The sequence below is a fragment of the Parambassis ranga genome, chromosome 4 (genome assembly GCF_900634625.1).
Source record: "Parambassis ranga chromosome 4, fParRan2.1, whole genome shotgun sequence".
Lineage (NCBI taxonomy): Eukaryota > Metazoa > Chordata > Actinopteri > Ambassidae > Parambassis > Parambassis ranga.
The window spans coordinates 12627196-12651539 of NC_041025.1; the positions used below are offsets into that span (position 1 = coordinate 12627196).

Below are 24344 nucleotides of genomic sequence, written 5' to 3' on the forward strand. Positions count from 1 at the left end.
GTGTGGATTAGTTTGTGTTTTTTGTGTGTGTGTTGCCTGTGAATGTGTGTGCACTGTCTCTTTAAGGCGTTCTTCCTAATCCTCGGTTCAAAAGGAAGATAGCGGTCCTAACTACGTCACGCCCCCCGCTGCGTATTTCCCCCTCTTTTTTCCCCTCACAATCGTCTCAGACCTGTCCCCCTTTCAGCGCACCAGTTGATCCCCGCAGACAGAGCAGCACAGCGCCAATTGTCATAACGCAGCCTCGGACACATTGACCACTCCGAGCAGCGACACACAACGAAGAGGAGGAGGAGACGAAGAAGCAGCCGCCGCAGCCTCTTCACCGGATAATAGTCTTATATATCCTCTCATCCTCGCTGGAGCAACTTGGCTTCGTGTGAGACTTGCCTGCTTGTGAGGAGTCTGCTGTCAAACTCGTGAAGCGGCGCAGACACATTATATAAGGTGACTAACGGACAGAGATGAGACGCTGTGACAGCGTCAATAATCCTGACTGCTGGTTTCAAAACTGAAAGGACGATAAAACGTCAGAGCTAGAGCTGATTTATGTTATGTATCACACTATAAGCGCGTTCATCAAAGCAGCGTCACGTTTTTAAGCTAATTCATCCAATTAGCTAGCCCGGCTGGAAGCTGCTGCCAATGCTGGACCATTCACTGCTGTGTGCGTCTGATTTAACTTAGCTAGGCGGCTAACCAGGACGCGCCACTGCCGCAGATGAGCCGTGTGCGTAGCGGGATGATGATCAGAAGAACCCTCCAGCAGACCGGGGCTAATGGCTCGGATTAATTGTGAAATGCTATTTTGTAATTGGTTTCTGTGATTATCAAAAAGCGGACAAAGAGAAAAAAGGGGGAAAAGCAGCCACGCAGTCGGTGTATCTGGTCAGACCTGGCAGATCATTCACGAACTGTCCTGAACGCGAAGAATGGGCCCATGTCTTAATTTGGAAAACAAAGAATTAGGCTACTGAGGAGGGTAAGCTGGTTAGATAAGCTTGTCTAGCTTCTTCAGTTGAGCTAGCAAGCTGGTCGCACAGTCTGGACTTGTACCGCTCCCTGGACTCCATCTGTCCCTCAGCAGGAGCGATTGCTCCTGGTTTTCACGTTTTTGTTGTTTCTCTGCTGCACCATAATGGGTAATCATGCCGGGAGTGCCGTGCCGGTGGAAGTGGAAGTGGAGCCCATGCCAGGCTACTTGGAGCTCATCACCAGAGCCTCCACCGTCATGCTGGGCGCATGGAGTGACTGTAGCAGTTGCGGTCTGGCGCTCTCCAAACGGACTCTCCTGGATAACGCATACATTACTTGGACCGAAATCGCCCTGTTTTTCTTTTGCGCTTTTCTGTGGACGCTGGTCAGGCGGGGACTGACAGAAAGTCTGTTTAAGGTGAGTGATACACGCACACGCGCACAAGTTCACGTTTCATCTATTTACATCTTTAATGAATGTTCTTAGGAGCTCATTCCTCTAATTGAAACTCCATCGCTGCACTGGTGTGCCTGTCATCTCTGTGCGTGAAGGCGCAACATGCACTGTGAGGACAAATGTGTAATCCACAGATGGGAATGTGTGTATAACAGATGTTAACAAATATTGGGTCTTGTTTGATATAAAGTCAGGAGTGGAGTGTTCAGCTTTAACTACAGTGTGAGAGAATATTAACCTGACTCACACTGACACACACACTCAGGTTCTCAGTTGGGTCTTGTGAGTCATTCAAGATGGTGGTGGCAGATTCAAATAGGGTGAGGAAGTGTGAACATGTCAGGCCTCACAAATAAATATGGTAGCTGCAGGACACACACTTTGGACATGAGCATAGTGTGTAGGGGGCAGTGGCAGGGATGACGGGGACTCCTAGGGAAAGAAATGTGTGAATGTTGGAGGGTTAGTATTCTTATGTGCACTCACATTTGGCAAACATACCAACTGCTCATGTGTATGATTACATTAAGATGTGATTTAAAAAAAAAAATCATCATCAGCCTGTCTCGTTCATTGATTTGGAGCCTACATTAGAAAATAGTGGCACCTGACTATGTGCACTCACAGAGTTGCCTCTAAAAGCAGCCTCTCACCTCTGTCACAGGCCAGACGCTTAGGCGGTGCTCTGACAGGCTGGCCCTGTGCCCGCGTCTTCAATATTCTCTTCATCCATCTGTGGCCTAAGCACCTCCACCCTGTTGCCAGGGAGGGGCCCTCTCTCCACAGTTAGCTGGGATGTGGCCTCTGGCTTGTTACTTTGCCATCATCGTGGGTGGGTGCGGTAGAGTGTCTACACACACACACACAGTAGAGGATGATGTGGCCTGAGAATTCAAACAATGAGGCCTGTTTTCCATTTTCCATTTTATATATGTGTGTGTGACTCATTGACTCCTATGGAACAATATAGGACGGCCCCGTTTGAGGCCTGGATCCTCTGAGGATTGTGAAGGATGAGGAGAGATTCTAAATGTAGGTTGAATGTAGACTCAGTCAGTGTGCCCCTGTGTTATTCAGTGCATGTGTAATATCACCTTTACACTGCTTACGTTAGGGATGAAGCGAGCAGGTTCAGTGTTAGGTCAGCCTTGTGGAGCTTATGCAGAACACGTATTATTGTTATAGGTCATTGAAGAGGAGGTGTGTTGTCAGATGTTGTTTGTGGCCTTATTTGTGTAGGCTAGAAACAAAGCAGGTTTATTCCTTTATAAAGTTAGACCATTAAGTTTGCATTTAATAACATGCCAGTTATGATGGGATATGTGGTTTTCCCAGCATTGAGCTGTTGCTGTGGTTTCTAATATGGAGTAAAGAAATTGAACTGTAATGAGCTCAATAAATTAAAGCAGAGACAATCAGAGTAAAGTCCTAAGCTCAGGAAACCTTATACACAATTAATATTTGCTCACATCAGTGGACAAAGCACTTGTAGCCTCATCCTGTTGTCTTTGTGATGACAAGCACAATTAAGTCTGATGAAGAATGATCCTGCAAACTGTGGAGATACAAAGAATAGAGCTCCACTTCTACTTATTTTGTACTAAGCTTGGTTAGGTCGCATCGCATTATAATGGAGTGGGTAATTCTTTCATAGAAGGCAGTTACATAATCTACAAATGCATAGTCAATAAAGGAAAAACCTGCGGAAGTTGCCGGTGTGTTTCAGAGTTCATCTGCAACAGGCTGATGGATAAAAATAATTAGTTTCCTGTTTTGTTACTTACAGTCACGTTTGAAGAATGAAAGCTGACCCACTTAAAATCTACTCCGACTCCAGTCTGCTTTTCTTCCAGTTTAAAAGTGACACTGAAAATGTTTTCCGCTGTATTGTATGGCCTATGTGTTTTACTCAGCCAGTGGTACCACACATTCACATGTATCATTCACAAAAAGAGGAAGGGCTTTGTTCAACGGCTATTGAATCCACTGTATTAGGATGATTTATGTTTACCTCTCATACACTTTGATGGACATGGAACTCTGGATAAATGTTATTTATGTCATAAATAAGGCCTGGAATGATGAGACATATTTTTTCCTGAGCTCTTTCTGTGCTAATGTTAGCCAAAAGAGGCCAGACCAGGTTCCACATGTTACCGTTATTTCACGTGTCACTGAGCATGCTGTTGGGTGAGCTAAGGCGAGTGTGTTGAAGGTGGGGGCAGCTCAGCTTCTGTTAGAGTGTGGTTGAGTGTTTTTCATCATGTTTTGATGCTTTGGAGTCACAGCATTACCTATTCAGGTTAAACACAATTTGTTCATAAGCCACTTGAGTTGTGCTGTTACATAATATGCAGCGGTGCATAATTTGTTGTGCCTCATCTATTGACTCTACTGTAACTTGGTTGTTAAGTGTTGAAACGCTCTTCTGAAGAAACTGTCACAAACACAGATGCAGTGCTGCTGCTTCCTCTTTTTTTAACTTAACTACACTGCACAAGCATGTTCATCAAATTATGCACACATTTATGTCTCTGCTTGCTTAGTGTGCGCAAGAAGCTAGCCTTTTCTTGACCAGAGAGCAGCTGAGAATGGAGCCAGCTGTGTGAAATTAGTGAACATGAGAAGGCAGAAAGGATGATAGTGGAGTGAGATGAGAGGGGCTGATTAGGAGGAATAAATAAGGAAGAGGGAGCTAGAGGAAGGAAGCACTGGAGGAGGGAACTCGGCTGAAGAGTTGTGTAGCCGGGGCCAAGCCTGCTGACTCAGCATGCCATCCAGCAGCCAATCATTAACACAATTGCACACCTACCCAACTACACACATGCAAAATAACACAAACTAATGTAAAAGTGGCATGGATTCATATATATATATATATATATATATATATATATATATATATATATATATATATATATATATATATATATATATATATATTTATATAAAGCCTTGCAGTGAGTTTGCCAGCTCCAGTCTTGTTGCAGAGCTTATTTCCCTGCATTGAGCTGAGTCGCTCCTCATTCCCCCTGCTGTTGTTCTAAATGTGAAAGCAGCCTGAGGTTTGACAAGGTTCACAACCACAGATCCCAGATCATTTTCCACTAAGCTCCTGCTCATTGTTGTGCACCAGAGCTGCAGAGGGAAACCTGATACTGGATTTGTGGTTAAGGGGAAGTGATGTCCATTTAGCCAAAAGTGCCCACTCAGGTGAAACATGCTTGTAATTCTGACACTGATTGCAAGCAATTGTTGTTGCTGTTATGATTTTTGCCTATAGTTAGTCCTCTCCTCTCCTCTCCTCTCCTATCCTCTCCTCTCCTCTCCTGACTCAGCTATCTAATTTATCATCACATTGCGTTCAGTACTAGCAGCACTTTCACTATGAGCTGACACATTATCTATCTCTGCTGTGTGCTTCAACGTCATAAATATATAGCACTTATATGTTCATTAAACTGTCAGCGGGAAGGGCTGCAATTAATTATGAGTATGACACTGTAATACATTATATATCAGTGTTATATACAGTATGTATGTGTATGTTTGGATTAAAGCAAATGTAATGCCAGCCTTGTGTGTCTACAGAACATCTGATGGCTTTGTGCACTGCCTGCAGCCTGTTGTGCACTCAGCATCATGCTGGCCAGCTCAGGTTTTCCAAAGCTAAATGTTGGTAGCTGGCTGTCTAAATTCGGCTGAATCCAGCGATGTATTAATTGATTAGTCACTGAACGGGAAAAAAAACGAATGTAGCTTTAAATCATAAATCGTAAAAGGTTAAAGGTCATCGACATCTGAAATCTCTACACTTTGAGAGAAGGATGAAAGCTTTTCTGTCACATATTGTAAAATAAATGTTGGATATTGGTTTGGATTGAAGAAAAACAAGTATTTTTATAGTCTTCCTTTTTCTATTAATTCTTAATCTTCACCCACTGAACAGAAAAACCTGCATCCACATCAGGATTCTGCACAATTAAAGTATATTCAGTGTTATATGAGCTTGCAGGTTTGTAAATCCAAACTGACCATTGATTTTATTCAAGAATAAAACCATCATGAACAGGGTGAATCATGACCAAAGCAGTCACATAAAAACCAGCAGGGTCATGAATCAGCTGTGTTTGGTGACTGTGACATTCAGACGTTCCTCTGGTCAGCTGGAATGTGCCGTGAGGCCTTGACCACTTTAGCACTGCTCTGGCTCACACACACTCTATCTTTTTACTTTTCCTCTCTCATCCCGCCCCATTTATTTTCCTCCTGACAGGCTTTCACTGGGCATGAACACATTGTCACTAAACTTCAGACTTGGCAGCTACCTCTCCTCTAACAAGGACACTTTTTAACAGCGTGTGAGAACAGAGTGGTCACAGGAAACTGGAGTTCATTCAGTCTGCTCCGCACTGCATACACATCATAAGTCATGATCTTCTAAACCATGTTTGCTATGCAAGTGTGGTTCAGTCTATCATTGTAGTTATGACAGAAGATCCAAACATTCTTAGGGTCCAGTTAGATCAGTTTCTTCATCCTGTCTTTGTCTTGTGGTGCATTCACATCATCAGAGTTGTGCCTGGATTTTTTTTTTAATATCTTCCCTCTATCTTTCCAATAATAGCTTCATTTCACCTTTCTGTCTGTGGTGCTCACCCTCAGGTTTGTTATCAGTCACCTCACCCTCCTATGTCATAGTGTTCAGTCACATAGTTCAAGTGCAAAGCTGGAGGTTTGTGGGACTTTTAGTGGAACTCACTGACATCTGGCAGCAATTTTGTTTTTCTAATAAAACGTCAAGGTGTGAGCGAGAAACTACACAGATACTTAGTCGCCACTGCAACACATAATATTTCACATTCTATTCTATGTGTGAGTTCTACAGCACTCAAGAGGCATCACATAAGCAACTACTACTAGATAAGACTAAAGTCTTATCTAGGTAATGTTATACACGTGATCTTCATTTCACATTGGGAGTTATAAGCTAAGGCTATGGCCTATAGAGGATTTACTTCCAATAAATCATATCCTCTGTAGAGTAGGATCAACACTTCTTAATGGTGTTTTAGGCTTTGAACTTGGTAAACCACAACAGAAACATGCAAACCGAAGATACTTTTATTTACTCTTATGTTGAAGCAAATGCATATTTGCTATCGATTGAATAACTGTAGTGAGCAAGTAAATCACTGCCAATCACCGTTGTATGCACCCTTTGATGAGACATGACAATGTGACCCCTGCTTAGTATGCTGCTGTTGATCCAGAACAGTTTCCACTAAGGCATGGACTGTGGTATCTCATGTAGCGGCAGCTCCTTCAAGTTCTGTTTTTCCTTTTGAGCTACTGCAGATCATAGTTGCTGCAGTACATCCCATTGCCAGTTTGTGCTGTGTGTCCAGTGTGTCCCTCCTTGAACCAGGGGTGTAACTACGTCATGGTTCAGTTCAGAACCTGATCAGTCTTCACCAAGGCTTGTGGCAGCTTTGTATGGCATGGGAAATGGAACCAAGAACTGTTTTACCACTTGTAGATACTCATCTAACCATTTAGTACTTATTAAAGCGGCTCAGGTGTTTTCTGCATCCAACACCTTAATGGAACCTACGCTCACTCCGTGTTAGTGGTTACTGAAGTGTCACCCACTTCTTTACTGAGGGGTGATAAAGCTGTGTCAGTGTTATGTCATGATTGTCACACACTATACATTAATACTCAAACAAAGCCAGTCCTCATTCTCAGTGTCGCCGATAGCATACATACTGCATTATAAATGAAAGCCATATGGCTTCTATCTGTCACTTTGGACCGAGAGCAGCCTTAACACGTCACTGACTCTCAGTACTGTTGTTTTCTCATGTACTGTTGTTTTTAAACTTACACACGTATACAGTAGCTTAGTTTAATAGTAGCAGTTTTAGCCTCCAGTGTTGGTCACCAGACACAAAAACCATGTGATGCAGTTTATTGCCACTTATTTGCTCCACTGCCTGAAAGCATTTCTGGAGAGAAAAACATTTTGTACCTATAAACAAATGTGTTTTCAGCCAAAACATTATATGTGTGAAAAAGGTAGCTTGCCCTGCAGTGGTTTGTTTTTTCCATTAGCTGGTTTTATTTTGTTAAAAAAAAAAAAACAACAAAAAATAGAAATTTGAGTTTCTACAGAACAGTTTAGACCAAATAGTGTTTTGTCTCTTACTATTATCACTCCATTATTTATTCATGACAAAGCCCATAAATTGATTACTATAATTAAAACATTTTAATAATTACTGTATTTTAATTGCCAAAGGATGCAGGAAAGGGAGGCGCTAATCCTCTTCCACAGTTAGATCTCAGCAAGCAAACGTGTTAACCTGTGATATGCTTAGACTTAATCCAGGAAAAATATTTTGCTGTGAAAGCTGTGTGCGTTTGCTTTGATGCTCCAGGAGTTAATTTGAGAACCAAGTATGGAGTTTATGCCTCCACTGGGATCCACTAAGAGGTGCACCTGCTCTCTCTGTCTCCCTCATTTTGACACATATGTGAAGGGAAGTACTATGCATAAGCCTACATTACCCTTGTTTGAATATAAATAATATATTAACGCAGCAGGAACTGAAACCACTCAAAGTATAGGCCGTTGCCCATGCTATATTTGTCAAGTATGAAATAGTATACCCACAACAGCTTCTACATTTGAAAACCTCAAAATCTATCTGATCAACACAGCACACACTCTACATCTGCAGATAACCAAGTTGAAGTTGTTGCTATGTCTCTGTTTAGTTTGGTGTTCCTTGTTACATGACAGGACTTGAAGTCAGAAGTGTTAAACGCTTGTGTACAACCTGCTGCTGTAGACCGTCTCTCATCATACATGTCATTCATGCCTGTCTGTGCTGATTTTAGTAGTAGTGGGTCATCAGTGCTCATCCACTCACATGCTTGCTTTCGTATCAGTTTGTTCAGTGGCAGCAGTGCCTCTTCTAATCATGTGTTTTAATTCAATCAAGTTCATGCAGCTGTGTGAGGCAGTTTGAGTAATGTGAGTTTTCCAGGTGTGCCAGCAGTTTAGCAGACGTCCATGTGGAAAACTAAAAATCACATACTGCTTTGATCCTGTGTCATGTTAGCTTCTTCCAGATGTGTTTTATAAATCCAGCACATCTAAAGTCCCTGTTGTTTCTGTTGGAAAGAAAGAACTGCTGCAAGATTCACATACTGTAATTAGGCTGATTCCTGTCTGCCTTCGGCTGCCTGGAAAAAACAAGCTGTACCAAAAAAACTAAAAAAAAGTCTGTGTAAAGGGTAAATGTGAGGGATATCGATTTCTCCAAGTTTAACTAGGGCTGTCCCGATACAACTTTTTCACTTCCGATATTATACCGATATTGCAGCCATGAATATCGACCGATACCGATATTGATCTGATATTCACTAAACACTAAATCAACACATATCATACATACTTTAATTGAATAAATTGTCAGAAGCAGTAGGTATGAGAAAGACCCATTTATTAACAATTCAATAAAATACAAAAGTAAAAAAAAATAAGGGGCAAGCTCACTATGGTGAGAACAACTGAGAGCAGGGACACAAAACCAACAACAATATTGTTCACTGTCCAACTGCTCAAACTCAAGTGTCCACACAGCTTCAGTTTTACTAACTGGGCCCAAAACAATGTGGTCATTGCTCCTAGTCTTAAACAAATAGTGTAAACAAAATAAACACACCTCTTTAATAACAAGAGCAGAAAACAATGTCAGTCAGTTATTAAACTGCTGACTTCTCTTACTGTTACTTGCTATTAGTGTTACTCGCGTGCATGTAACACTGCTCTCTGCGATGTAAACTCATGTCTATCCAGTGCGCAGTCAGAATCAATAAGGACAGCGGAGAATGGCTTGAGGTAGCTGCAATGTCTTTGTCCGACTGTAAGGAAAAATACTGCCACACAGCCGACATGTCTTCTCCTTGCAACAGTCACACACGTACACACGCAGTTGTTGTGATCACGTGATCTCTACATGCTGAAGCCGGGCACTTTTCTTCTTCAGTGGGCGGCAGCAACGGGTGCACTACCGCCAACTACTGTGATGGAGTGTGAAGCGTCACCTACTTTTATCAGAGCATTGATATCGGAGATTTTAGATGCCTTCCGATAAAATCCGATATTTGTTTTTTGGCTGATATCGGACAGATATCCGATATCAATATCGGATCAGGACAGCCCTAAGTGTAACCCAAAGATTTTCATGACTCATATGCTCATTTTCCAAAGATATTTATTATACAACCAAGGAAGCCTGTAAATGCCTATTTTAACCCTTCTCTTTAGATTTCTTGTGGCTCTGTTGGCACATGTCAGCAGTAAAGCTGGATCCATACTCCGCGAGACAAAGACATTTTTCCCCCCTGCAGGCGTTACGCCCACAAAATGACGTCATTTTTTGTCTCTGACCGCCCGCTGATCCGCACTCCTGTGCACAGGGTCCGGGCCGAACTTTGTCTTTCAAGGCTGTGCGGCAACCATGCTGTGATTGGTCGGAATTTATTGTGGGCGTGATGAAAGTGGAGAAGCGCAAGAGCCTCTCCAGGTATATAGGTAGGTGTATAAACAGCACTGATTCAACAGATTTAGATAAGACCATACTGGTTTGCATGATGAGCAATAAAAGAAAGAAAGAAAGGCAAGTCAGGGTGATTTGTCACCAATAACTCCAGACAGCCGTTCACACATACCAGATGGTGACTGTTATTACCATTCTATATACTCCTACATACCCGGGCATAATAGGCTCGTTAACAATGTCTGTATATCTTTGCTATTGTTACTTTTAATGTCGCATCTTCACAGCTCATCACCGGACAGTTTGAAGTATCGCAGGCACATTGGAACACAGTAGATGTGCAAATGTGGTCATAAAGGCACAAACACTGAATCTTTGCTATTGTTACTTTTAATGTCGCATTTTCACAACTCATCGCCGGACATCTCACGCTGTTGCAGGCCCCCTCTCTGTATAATGCCCTCTTGCCATGGCACAAGTCCTTGTGGTGTGTTAAAAAACTCAGTAAAGTCTTTCCTTATAGTTTAGTGGGCGGGCCGTATGAGGAGTTCTGCACACACGCGTCTCGCGGAGTATGGTACCTCAGTGCGGAAAAGACCTTTTTTTTGTATCTCTTACCACCCGTGGAGCGCGTTCTCCGCTCTTTGTCTCGCGGAGTATGGATCCAGCTTAATCCAGTGTTCCTGTGTGTATGTCGTGTGTTTCCTGTTCCTCCTCAGCATTATTAAATATTGAGTCACAGTTTCTTTGCTAAGTCATTCACAATCCTCTGCGTCATTTTGAGCTGATTCATCAGACCCCAATGCGCATTTTTTATTTATTTAGTCACAGTCACCGCAGCCTGAATTCAACCACTGCAGACCTTCCAGTGAGTAGGCAGAATGTGAATGTGAAGAGGTCAGGACTGAAAAAAGGTGCAAAGTTGATGGCGTGATAGGGTCAAAGCAGGCCATTCTAACCTGTTTACAGGACCAGAAAGTTCTAAAAGACTCTTCAGATAGGGTTGTATAAATTGTTAATCTCAGATAAATGTCCTATATTTACGTACATATGTATATATAGCCTAAAACTCCGGCCATCCACCGGATTAGCCTTTGCAAATCCTATTTGCCGCCACTCTTGAAATGATGTAAAGTGGAGAGAGGGAATCTGTGACAGAATTGGGTTTAAAGGTGACAGTGAGATGGACAGAATGACGTCAGCGTCAACAAGAGAAATCGAAGCTAGACTGAGCCAAAGGAATGAAAGAGGGTGAATTAGAGCACAAGCTTTATTGAACAGAGCCACACATGAGCCAGAACCCTGACTCACTGGCCCAGTTTATCTTCTTATGCAACAGGCTTGAGTCCATTCACCCTCTTTCCTCTCTCATCACTTACTTCTATGATGTGAAGAAGGGGGAGAGCTGAGAATTTGTAAAGAGTGAAAGAAGGAGCAGTGGGGTGCAGCTATGCATAAGTGAGAAGAAGAGGGGAAAGGAGGGGAAGGCAGATGAAGAGGCTTGATTGAGTTTTTTAGCCACAATTTGCCAGCATCCCAGCATCGTTGATAAAGGAACCACTCATTTCCAATCAATTCAATCAAGTCTCTCACTCTGACCCTTCTCCTTTCATTCACACTCAGACTCTGTAATTTGCTCCCTGTATCATTTCCTTCTGTTTTACAGCTTGGTCTCCCTTTAGCAGGCGCAATGGACACTGAAATGAAAGCCTGTGACGCCTCGAGCTAGAGAGCTAGTTCAGCCAGAGTCTGTCTGTCAGACAGAGAGAGGAAGGGTGGGAGGGCTGGTAAATGGTCCCAGCTGAGTATAATTCAAGGCTATGTCACCTATCTGACAGAGGATGAGTGGATGTGTCCTTGACCCACTACTCCCCCTTGCTTCATAGGCTGGCATAGAAAACGAAAGGATGGATGGATAGAGTGGGCAGATGGGACCCAAAGAGTTGGTGCACTGGGTGGCACACCAAGAGACAAGAATGGAACCCTCGGCAGTCTGTTATGTAATCTCACTGAATCTGCATTTGAAGAAAATATGTTGGTTCTGCTGTGTGGTTTTGGTCGAGACCAGAATATAAAGAGCCCAGATCTCTATGAACTGACCAGAAAAGACAAACATTCATGGTATTCCCCAAGAAATACTAGTAACAGAGCTTCAAACACAGTTATTACAGGCTGCTGGGTCATGTCATGTGTGAGTAAAAACCAGCACAGAAATGTAATTCTTCAAATGGCCACTTGAGGCTGGCCGCAACAGTGAGTCGATTCCTGTAGACCTCCAAGTTAAAATCTCTAACTTGACAGCAGACAGAAACAGGTTCGCAGTTTAGTACAAAAATAGTTAGTCTCTGCCTCTGCTCATTTTTGGATTAGCTGAGATTTTAGCAGAGCTAGGCACTGCCAGGATGGTGGCAGTAAAAACTAACACACCAAGCTCTGGGCTTAGGAAATGGGTGTTGTTATCTTCCCAGGTTTTTTTCTCTTTTGGACCCTCTTGGTAAATAGTTTTGGTTGTTATGTGGTTTTTCCAAACTTTTTCATTTGACGTTTTAAAATTTAGACAAGTTCATATTTAGACAGTATGTTATTAAAAAACCATAACCCCCACATAACCATCAGATATACCCTTCACAGAAATTCTCTTACTGATTTTTAGAGCAATCTCTGCCCATAAATAGCCATGCTATTTCTTTGCTTTCCAAAAATATAGCAAATATGGCAAAAATACATTTGGATTTCTGTCAGCACACAGATGTTTCACACTGATTTTGCTTTCCAGTACAGTTCAGGCATCAGCAGAAAATACAGCATATAGTTGAGATTCTTTCATAACCAGCATGTGTTACTGCTACATGTGTATAGTTGTGGTGTAAACATATATCAGTGCCAGCAGAGTGATAGAGAGGTGACTGATGATCAGCGGTGATTAGAAAATGAGATACAAGCTGCAGAGGCAGTGCTGCTGTTTGCAGTAACATGTATCAGCCTCTAGTGTATTTTAGCCTCTGTGGCTGTGTGTAGGCTTATGTTTTTGAGTGTATTGGGGGGGGGGGGGGTGTTGGGAGACTGGGGGGGTTGCTGTGTGCTGACAGCTGGCTTCTATAAATAAATGTTGCAGGCAGGGGGGAGACACAGGGGTGGAGAGAGAGAGAGAGAGAGAGGGGAGGAATGAGGGAGCTAAGAAGAGCAAGAAATTAGGAGGGAGGAGGGGGGGAGACAACAGGGACAGAAGGGAGGAGACGGGATGGGAGGGCTGATAGAGATGGACTGATACTGATGTGCTGAGAGACTTAAAAGAATGTGGTGAGTGTCCTGAACTCCAGTGCACTCCGGCCATGACATACTGAACACGCACCACATGTCCCCTTCATCTCAGCCAATCAGCAACCCCATCTAGGCGCATGTGGCCTCTGCATGGTGCCTATCTTTCTCTTCGTTGTGACTGAGGACCACAAAGTCTGTTGCTGTTACATTTTATCTTGCATCTGCGCTGCTCTGTCAGCTTCCTTCCCTGTGTTGTTTTGACTCTGCCGTGTTGATGCAGAAAAAGCTAAGAAAAAAAACTAAAGATGCAAAATGGAATGAGTCAGATCAGAAACACCATGATAAAGATACATTGTCTTTGATCAGACAGACAGGAAAACTACAAGCAAAATGAGTTCCTGTCCCTGAGCTGTAGCAGCACTCCCTCCATTAATTTGTCATGTCAGTATTCACTGAGCCCTGTCGGATCATGTCCTGTGGACTAGCTGCTTGGTAACGACTTATTGAGATGTACTGTATCACTGACACAGGCAACTTTCACTTTCCTGCCTCCAGTTACTGTTGCATGGCTTTCAGCGTCAGCGTGTGTGTGTGTGTGCCATTTTGTGTATGAGGTAGTGAGCTGGGTTTAGTTTCCTGTCTTGGCACAGCTATGAAACACTGAACACCTGCCTGTCTCAGCGGTTGCCTAGATGATGTACCTGTTGTACTATTCTACCTTGCTGCTGCCTCCATGTGTATGTACACTTCTTTCACATGTTTACCTTTGTTGGGAAGGGATTATTATGGTCACATCCTCAGCTTTTGTTAGGGTTATTCTGTGTCTTTAAACTGTAGCATTATATTTCAGAGGTCCTGCTGTTACAAAAGAGGGACAGGATTGAGACTGGGGAGGGTAAGGAGGAAGATAAAATGGCCCCACTTGTCAGTCTGTGTGTCACTGGGTGGGTGGGGTTATGTTATATCAGGCCACATCAGTTACGTCAGGAACTTCCTCGTTTTCTGCTTGCATAGAAAACCATAAGCAGACATGTGAAAGACACATTTCTGTCTGTGTTACACTGTGCAGTGGTTGACAGATGATGTGTACATGTGTTTCGGAGATATATTGATAGATGGAATGAATATGTTGATTAGTTAACAGTTAAATATTATTTCATTGTAATATGTTATTTTGGTTTTAACTGCATATTGTCCCCATTAAATAATTATCAATGTGCATGTGCCTTTATGTTCTTTGTACTTTACAACAGCAACATCTTATTTATTATTGTTTAACTGTGTTTTTAGTTTGATGAAACAAGATACTGATGACTCATGCTGCACTCAGGGGGTACAGTAATATTAAGCTAAGTTCTGAAAATGTATTGTGCACAGAGCGCACTGGGGAAGCAAAGTAGCTCCTCTAAGCTCCCCAATAACACATAAATTTGCAAAAAACAAACAAACAAATGATCATTTCTCAAGCTCATATGAAATGTCAGTTACATCAGCACATCGTTAATTTAAATGTTGTGTTTTCTTCTTTTTTGTTTAGTGTTTGTTGTCTTCAAGATGTATTCATTGAAATTCCCATGGGGTCCAACATTTCTTGCTATACATCATTTGAAGTCTCTCTCTTTGAAATTTGAATTAATTGTGCACTCCTGTTCACAGAAATGCAGACTCAGCTTTAAGTTGGTTTTAAAGGGTATAGTGACATTGACATTAAAGACATTTTAAAGTAAATACATATTATTTATTTTTCTGAGCACAAAAATTAAAATGATTTGAGCAGCTGAGCAGGCACACACTGCAGTAACACACTGAACAATATGTGGAGTTAAGTTTCTTTCCAAAAAACATTGTGTGTGACTCAGTCTTCAGTGTTACACTTAGCCACAAACCTGTAGGAGCAGGTAGATGAATTCTGAGTGTCTGACCAGTGCTCTTCTGTCTGTCTCTGCAGCCTCTTGCACAGTCATTGAGGCTGCTACCCAAAGATGCTGCCAAGATGCCGGAGAGCGCGTGGAAGCTGGTCTTCTACACCATGTCGTGGTCCTACAGCACCTACCTGCTTTTCTTCACTTCCTACTCCTTTTTCAGTGACCCGCCATCTGTCTTCTACAGTAAGCACACAAAGGTTCTGCTGTTACAGGGTGAAATAGGTAGCAGACAAAGATTTGATAAAAATACATTCCCTAGATTTCCCTAGAATTGTAGCTCCTGCTTCTGTTAAATAGCACACACACACACACACACACACACACACGTGTTATTTTAACACTAAATCAATGGGAATTTATCATTGTTGAAGTCAAAACAAATAATAATGAGTAAGGAACAACTAATGGCAGATCAGGAATACATTATGTTAGGACATGACAGTAGCACAGGATGATGTAACGGCAAATGGCATAGATATCAGCCAATAATGGGGACTTTGTGGCAGAGATAGCCTGCAAATACCTGTATTTTTTTACCTAGTTGACGATGGAGTATAAATTACAGATTAACTAACTATAATGCAAGTTAGGTGGGTGAATGGACAATTGAATGGTGGGCTATTACAGTAATCTGTTGCTCCGTTCACACTGAGATTGCACTTTAATCTTCACTCTAAAGACCCCCTCCTTATTTGACCGTGTTTATCCTATAGAGCGTTCAGCCATGTCGCCTCGCCCTTTCACACAGTGGTCAATTTGTGCCTTTTATCAGCATTAACAAAACAACCCCACATCAAACATGCTGTGTGAATACGGTTATTGCAAAACACTAATAGTACAGGATCTGATGGTTAGCATGCTTAAGTAGTACTTCAGTAGCACTGTAGTTGTGTTGAAGTTTCTCATCTAACCCCTTTTATAATCTAATGAGGCAGTGCAGACTAAGCCTATAGGGACTCTGTGGGGGCAACATGTCACTGAGTATTCAAATATAGACAGATATTTATATCAGTGCACACAGGATATGCAGCCTGCTGGTTTCTGTATATTCTAATCTTTTAATCGATCACCTTTCCTGTTACATATGTAATTAAATAAAACTTAAATATATGATATTATTATCAGAACATTTGTAGAGTTATTTAATTTATTGATGAGGTTTTAGTATTCCACACGACCTTCCTCATCATTTATTAGCAATGTTCAGCATTTCTCATGAAGAATAATGTCCCAACAGAGAACTTGTAGTGCTTATCACTGTATTGCTAATGGAGGATGGACATACATTGGGGATTTCACACATAATCTAGTGATGTATTTTATAGTCTTTCAGCCTCCTCCATCAGACAGAGAGGTGTCAGGGCTCCGGAGTGGAGCTCGCAAAGACTAGTTGACAGTGCCAGGTTCATCTTTAATAGCCACTTCACCTCTAATAGCTGTCAGCCAGAGATGAGTACAGAGGCAGTGACTGTTTGAGAGGCAAAGAGAGAAACTACTAAAATTTTAGACTGTATTGTAGAGAGAGAGAAAAACCTTCAGCCTTCTGCAGAAAACAAAAAAAGATCTCTAGTTCCCATGCCTCCCCCTTTGGCATCGCTCCTGATGTCTTCTTAATGTTTAATGATGGAAGGTCCAATCAATAAACATTACACAAGGCTCCAGCGTAACCCCATCTCACTAGGGACAAACCTTAGTCAAACATCAGAGGGGGGGAGTTTTCCGTCCAACATCCGATAGGCAGAGACATGAGCCAGCCTGGAAACCTTAACATACATATGGCCTGTTTTCTTTGCAGTACTTTAGAAACCATCCCAAATCCTCCTGAGGGTAAATCTGATCCCTGCAGCCATCTCTCATACCAACAGCTGACCCCTCACATCTGGTGTCTCAACCAGAAGTTATTGTCTATAATTTATATAATAGTCTAATATAATATAAGCATTTATATTATATATATAAAAGAAAAGTTTAAATTTCTTCCAGTCTACAAAACTAAGTGATGACAAATGAGACAAATAAATTCTTTAATGTGTTTGTGTGTGTATATATATAGGATTAGAGGTTCAGGTTAACTCAGCCTGCACAGTCAGTTGCATTCTTATATCTTTACACCTTACACTGGTTGATCTCTTGGTTCTAATCTCAGGGTTTTAATGGCAGCGGCTGCTCTTTTGTAAAACCTTGTACTTAAACTGTACTTAAGACTTAATTTCCTATGCAAACAAAAAAACGATCTAGCAAGATGGATCTTGACTAATGAGACACATACAGTAGACCACAAACAAGTGATAAGTGGTGAGCCTGTTTGCAACTCTATGGTAATTGTGAAACAGTTGAGTCCTCTTTTTTCTTTTTTTTATTGCAGGCAATAGAACAGCAAATTTGTAAAAACCTCAGATAATGATGAACAGAATATGTATGAGAAAGATCTCAGAGAAACCACACCCTTTTTATCTGTATCTTTATTACATGTAAATATTGATAGAAAATGTTAGTGATAGTTTGACAATCATTTTTAAAAGCTGCAAAGATAGCATATATGGATGACAATGAACACTGTCATGTTGATGCCACCTGTAGACATAATGTCCTGAAATTTATTTTTTGATGCTTGTTGAACTGAAATCACCCACGGCAACAACATCCAGGAACACAGTTTTGCTGAAACATCCACAAATGTAGATATCTTTAATCCTCGAATTCAGGTTAAATATTCCTTTGCTGTTTAGTGCAACAGCAGTCATGCTTTGTCACCGCCAGCTGTCACATACTAAACTGTAGTGCCTCCTGTACACCCCCTGAAATGAAGTGACAGATAAAACAATCGTTGTCACTCACCTCCTTCCTTCATCATTGGACCTCTCTCCATATCCAACCTGTTTCCTCCAGACTGGAAGAGTGGTATGTCAGTGCCTACAGACATCGCCATAGCCTACCTGATCCAGGGCAGTTTCTATGGCCACTCCATCTATGCTACAGTCTACATGGACGCATGGAGGAAGGACTCTGCCGTCATGGTGGTGCATCACATCATCACACTGGCACTTATTTGCTTCTCCTACGCCTTCAGGTATTGTTGACTATACTGGTACAACAGATTGATACCAGTTTTATAAGTCCTGCACAATAAGCTGGTATTCAGTTTATTAATTGAAGCAACACAGAAATATTTACAGTTGTAGTTCCTTCATATGTAATTAGATACAAGTTAAACAAAATGGAGAGAGAAATAGATGCATCCCATTTAATGTGCAACATCCCATCTGGCACATTTAATTGAAATGATTACAGGACTTGTATTGAAAAACGAACTCATACTGTGCTGTTTGCTCTTCAGATACCACAACATTGGGATTCTGGTGTTATTCCTTCACGACATCAATGACATCCAGCTGGAATTCACTAAGCTTAACGTCTACCTGAAGTCCAGAGGAGGAGGCTATTACCTGCTCAATGATGTGTTGTCCAACATGGGCTCTGTCAGCTTCAGCATCACTTGGTGAGTTTTGACACACAGACACACACACCACTTGGTTTATGACTCATTTTCACTCTTCTTGCCCCATTTGTTCTCTGAAACAGCCAAATGTTTTATAGTCTTGACAGCTCCATTATTTTTCTGTCGTCCTCCTATACACCAGTGAAGCTGCTGAAGATGAATGGATAGGCGTCACATTCCTGTTTCCATCCTTGTATCTTTCAGGTTCTGGTTCCGACTCTACTGGTTCCCACTCAAAGTGCTCTACGCCACATGTGTATCCAGCCTCCAGTCTGTGCCCAACATTCCCTTCTACTTCTTCTTCAACGCTCTGCTCCTCGCTCTGTTGCTCATGAACATCTACTGGTTCTTGGTGAGGACAGGCTGGCTTCCTATTCAAATACAAAAAAACAACAACAATCTACATAATCTGATCTCTTTCCTCCTGTTTTGTGCAGTTCATTGTGGTGTTTGTAGTGAAGGTGCTGAAGTTGAAGGAGGTGAACGACGTCAGGGAGTATGAGGAAGAGGACAGCAGCAAGGCAGCTGCGAAGCTGCTCAGAGAACCTTGGGCAAAGAACGACAACGATGATGCTGGACATCACAACTCTGCCCAGGAGTGAGCAACACATTTTGATCCTCTCTCTTTCTATAATCTTATATTTAGCAGCAGTCTGATAGGAAACCGAGACAGCTTGTAACTTGCAATATGTAGATTTACCACAACATCATTCATGAAAGCACACAAGCAAGTAAACAGCAGAAAACAGCATGCAGGCCAAAATGTTACTATGGCTCCATTCAAACTCAGTGCCACAAAATCAGTGTGTAGGCCCAAGTGTTATGCTGACAGCACTTAATGACTAAATGACCATCACCGTCATTTGTCCCTGGAATGAATGCTGTAACCCTTTCCAACTGCTGACAAAAAACACATGCAGCAGTTTCCTATTAAAAAGGATACTAATCACTCAAAATACAAAGTATGCCTAATACATGTACACTGTACAAGTAGACGTTGGCATTGGGTCACAAACAGTACAGCCAGACACTTCTTCGAGTCTGCTTTAATGGAAAGTTGCGGCCTTTGTGACACAACTTAAACCCATTGTGGGCAAGTAAAACCCAGTTATTTCTGCACAACCATGGCTATTTTAATAATTATATGATGCCCACGTATACTGTGCATAGAAGTTATAGGAGGTATAAAAGAATGTGTACGTGTTTGATAGTCCAGTCCTGCATCCTACAAAGACAGGTTTCTGCTTATCCTTGCAAGTGAACCCACTAACATGGAGACTCACAAACCCTTTGTTTTACTGTGCTTACTCCAAAGGAAGCCATTGTATTACCCAATGCAGTGCTCCCCTCTGATGTGTCAGTCAGCACTTTGCAGCAGTAAGCTTCAAAGAAAGTGCTTTGTTGGCTGAAACGTATATCTGTTTGAGCTTTTTATCTTTAAGTTATGGATTCATCTGTCTTTATCAGAGCAGCTGCCTTTAGCCTGGTGGCTGTTTGCCATGTGCGCCCTAGTTATCATAGATCGCCTTTAACCCCTGCAGGTCTGAAGACCCTGACACTGTCAGTGTCTTCTTCTCTTAGCCTCTCTGATCTGATAACTCTGCTCCCTCTTGGCTCACCCTGCTATGCTGGTGGCAGGTGTAGATCTCCCTCTTAGTGTGTGTAACTAGCAACAGCAGTAGCACTCACAGGCAGGTAGGATCAAACAGACCATATGGAGATGTGATTATGTGGCGCTCCTTATCTAGCTGGCCTTGAACACTTCTGATATCCTCTGTCCCTGCTAATGTCCCTCACATCTGCTGATCACTCCACCTGACGGGCTCCTCTCACCTTTTCATTCCCACACTCCCCATCTCTCTCTCTCTGTGTAGGAAGCACGTGCAGAATGGTGTCACCAAGGAGAAGCATCTATAACAGGCTCTCCGTCGCCACCACCAGGCACCAGGCTAGAAGTACACACAAGACGAGAGACGCTGCCCTCCTCTGACAGCTAACGATTGGGAAGTGTCGTACAAAGAACAGAAAACGTTGTGTTGTTTTTATTCGTTTTGTTTTAGAACATTTCATTTTATCACTGTCATTTCAGTTTGTTTTATTAGAGCACTGTGAATGTTATTTCAGCTGACGTTTTGTCTTACGGTGGTTAACTTTACATTTGATAGACTCAGTAGAAACAAAAGCAGTTTGAGTGACAGTTGGACTGTGACTGTAAAGTATAACAGGGTGTCATATTCATTACATCACCCTAAACAGCACTGCAGCACCCGGGCAGGGAAACAATTAGACATTTAGATCTGCAAGCAAAACAAGCAATATGCTAATTCTGTAGAGAGGTGGGGGAGCTACCGCCTCCAACCTCCATATGTCCTCTCTGACTTAACAAAGGAAGGAGGATTAAAAGTAATACAGGAAAGACCCGCCTGGCATCGTGCTGCTTCACCACATGTATTGATTTTCATATTGTACAAGTCAGCGGTGACAGCCGTACGGCTCTGGCATCCATTAGTTTGAATTGAAAAAGCCAGGTGTGTGTGTTTGTGTGTGTATGTCCGAATCATTAGGGATATTCACTGGGTATTCCTGTATGAAGTTTATATTTTTTAAAAGCATCTGTTGCTGCACTGACATGAAGGCGTACAAGCTGATTGCTGGTTTAATGACAGCAAATAGCTAGAATTGATTGACTGGGTGTTTCTCAGCATCATGATCGAATTTTAATGATTTAATATGATTGGATCACGGTTATAATGGTGGTGGCGGCTATTTGGTTCACAGGAAATCTGAGCAATAGCCCAGAACTTGTGTAAAGCTACAGAATCAGTATGACAAATCAAAAGAAACATTATGTATGCACACACATATGGTATTCAGGAATGCATGACGTCGGAATGATTTTCGGAAATATGCTATGAAAAATCCTCTAGCTATGTAATCATGATGTCTTTATCAACGTCTCATCTTAGCACTGAATCATGTAATGCAGACAAAAGATGAGATCTGAGTGTGTTCTCCCTCATGAGGGAAGATTTTTTTATCAAATTAACGCTACAGTGAAAGCGACTGTAAAGGAAAAAAAAAGCTGCTGCGCCTACAACACAATAAGGGATGTTTCCAGTTTTTCTACCTTTTCGATCAAATTCCAGCTCTTGTTTCGATGAACAGCATGCTTGTGCTGCTGGAGCAGGCCGCAGATGTTGTCTGTCCGTAGAAGACGCAACCATTCTGTTTTTTTCTGTCTTCCACAGTCCCCACATCAGCACTAGGGGGAAAGGTAAAAAAGTAATTTTTACATTAACACTTTAATTGCTGTAGTTTAGGTTGTTCTCGTTGACTTTTATTTTTTGAATTGCTGCTGTTTTTCTTCCTGTGAGAGCACTGTTTGCTATTCTAGTTGTGTTGTCTTTCTGCTGTGTGTGAGTCTGCTCAATGATCAGACATTTTCAGGGACCAGGGAGAGTCGTTTTTCATTCATCTACATTTCAAACAGTAAATTCAGTAGTCTCAGATCTCTTCCTTTCAATCTGAATGCTGGCTCACGCTCATTTTACTGTTCACATCTGTACTGTAGGTAACACGGTCTATTCAATATGTTGCCGTCCTTCCTGTTCAGCTGTGGAACTAGATAATCCATAGTTTGCTAATATGTTTTGGTGTATCATGACAATATCTGAACCGGACAGAAGCTTGCACTGAACCCACAAAGACCTGTTAATCTGGATTAGGTGTGACTCATCCCTAAAGTCTGACATGGTACTGTATGAAAAAAGGTCTCTGACTGTTTTCTGTGGGTGATTGATACATTTGTGGCCCAAAGAAGGAACACATTTGTCAGCATAGTTCCCTCCTACAAGTACCGTACACAAACTTTGTCCTGCAGTCATGATAGCAATGATGTCACCATCACTCTCAAAATATTCTTCATTATTGCCTTCAAAGTTCCTGTAAAATCACTCCAACTATTAAACTGCACATGCGAGAGCTATATAACAAGTCCTCCTGCCACAGGCTACAAATTTATTAATCACTCCTCATTTTTCTGTAACGTGTGAACGAGTAACCACTACTGGGTGGCCAGTATAGTCATGTATACCAGTGGTTCCAAACATTTTTCCAAAATGTAATTATCAATCAATTTCAAACATGTTTTTTTTAGTTATTTTATGTATAAAGAGGAAATAATAATTGGAAATTGATTGTTTTTGGACCCCAAACTTGGAAACAGGGATGTATACCACTACACAAGACTATAAGGTTTATACCTGTACATCTATTTATGTGGCTGGTTTATGCAAAAGCAAGGATTGTCAACTTGTTGTTGTGTCATGTTTCTGTAAGTAAAGGTACTTATTTAATTCAGAAAGTAGAGTGCCCGCGATAAACTAATGACCTATATTATGATAGAGAATGTCACCCATGATACCCGCCCCTGATTGGTGGTCAGGCTGTGACCCAACTATTCAGAATTTAAGATTTTCAGATTTTATGTTTGGCTAATCCCCTTCCAGGCGTATGACATTGGCTTACACTTGCTTGAAATCATTGGAAGCCTGTGTTGTCTGTGAAGAATGATGTGAAAGTTGACTCAGAATTTGTATTTTTTTTTTCGTCAGCATATGCTAAGATCAAAATGAAGAAAATTAGAATGATGGTTAAAAATATATATTGTTAACCAGCATCATTGACAGGACCTGGTCACTCATTATTTAAAGATGAAAAAAAAGCATCGACAGGACTGCAGAGCATGTTTGCTGTCTGTATGTGAATATTATTAAACAGAGAACTTTGACTGACATCAACAGATTTTCAATTTGAGCAGGAGAGCAGCTGAATCCGCACACAGCAGCTACGCCTGCTCTGGTTTTGTGTTGAGACTGTTTGCATTGACAGGGCCAGTAGCAACAGCAAAAGCTGCAGCAGATCTATGTAGAAATCCATGTAAAGATGTCTAGACCCCAGCTCAGCATCATCCTCATGATTGTTTCCCTTTTGCAAACAATGGAAACAATCAGGAAGTGACATTAAAGGGAGATTTAACATATTTGTCCAGTTTATCCATCTAGATTGTTCAGGTGTGAGTTGCATTCACCCTCTGACAGCAGCCGTGTGTTTATGGCAGCCTGCTGTGGTGAGCCATAATATTCATCCTGGGTGTATTCATGCTGTCTGATAGATGTTTATTTCTCCAGTTGATGGGTCATTATTTGCATAAAAGAGGTATTTCTATCACACCCTAGGGAGAAATGTGTATGCCTGATATCTGTAGAACTCACACCAAAACCAAAAAACCGTTGGGGTGAACTGTCACTTACAAAATGAAGGACTGTTTGTAAACTGAGTAGTGTCTTTTTTGAGTATGACGTGCGAGTCGTCTTCCTGAGCTGGCATTTTTTTACTCTGACACAAGCTATTGTGCCAAAAAAAATGAATATCCACCTGAATCTATGAGGCAAGTGTTTGTGGGAGCTGGTGATGAGTGAAGGAGTGTGCTGGGCAGAAAGGCCCTGCAGGTTGTTTTTACGCATTGCACTGTTAATTTATTAGTATTGTTTTATTAATAATTCATAGAATATTAAAAAAAAAAGAAGGGAGAATTTGGGAATTTTTTTGACTAGTTTTGAAGGATCATTAACTAAAAATCTAATTTTTTTTGGACC

General features: G+C 41.6%; 1 protein-coding gene across 1 annotated transcript; it reads left to right on the plus strand.

The window, feature by feature from the left end:
* The first annotated feature begins 164 nt into the window (after positions 1-164).
* Positions 165-24129, plus strand: cers1 (ceramide synthase 1). Its single transcript, XM_028403287.1, has 7 exons — positions 165-1393; positions 15212-15371; positions 18078-18258; positions 18526-18687; positions 18892-19039; positions 19125-19285; positions 20562-24129. Exons 1-7 carry the CDS (start codon positions 1139-1141, stop codon positions 20602-20604), a joined length of 1110 nt encoding a protein of 369 aa, XP_028259088.1. The 5' UTR covers positions 165-1138; the 3' UTR covers positions 20605-24129.
* Positions 24130-24344: the final 215 nt, after the last annotated feature.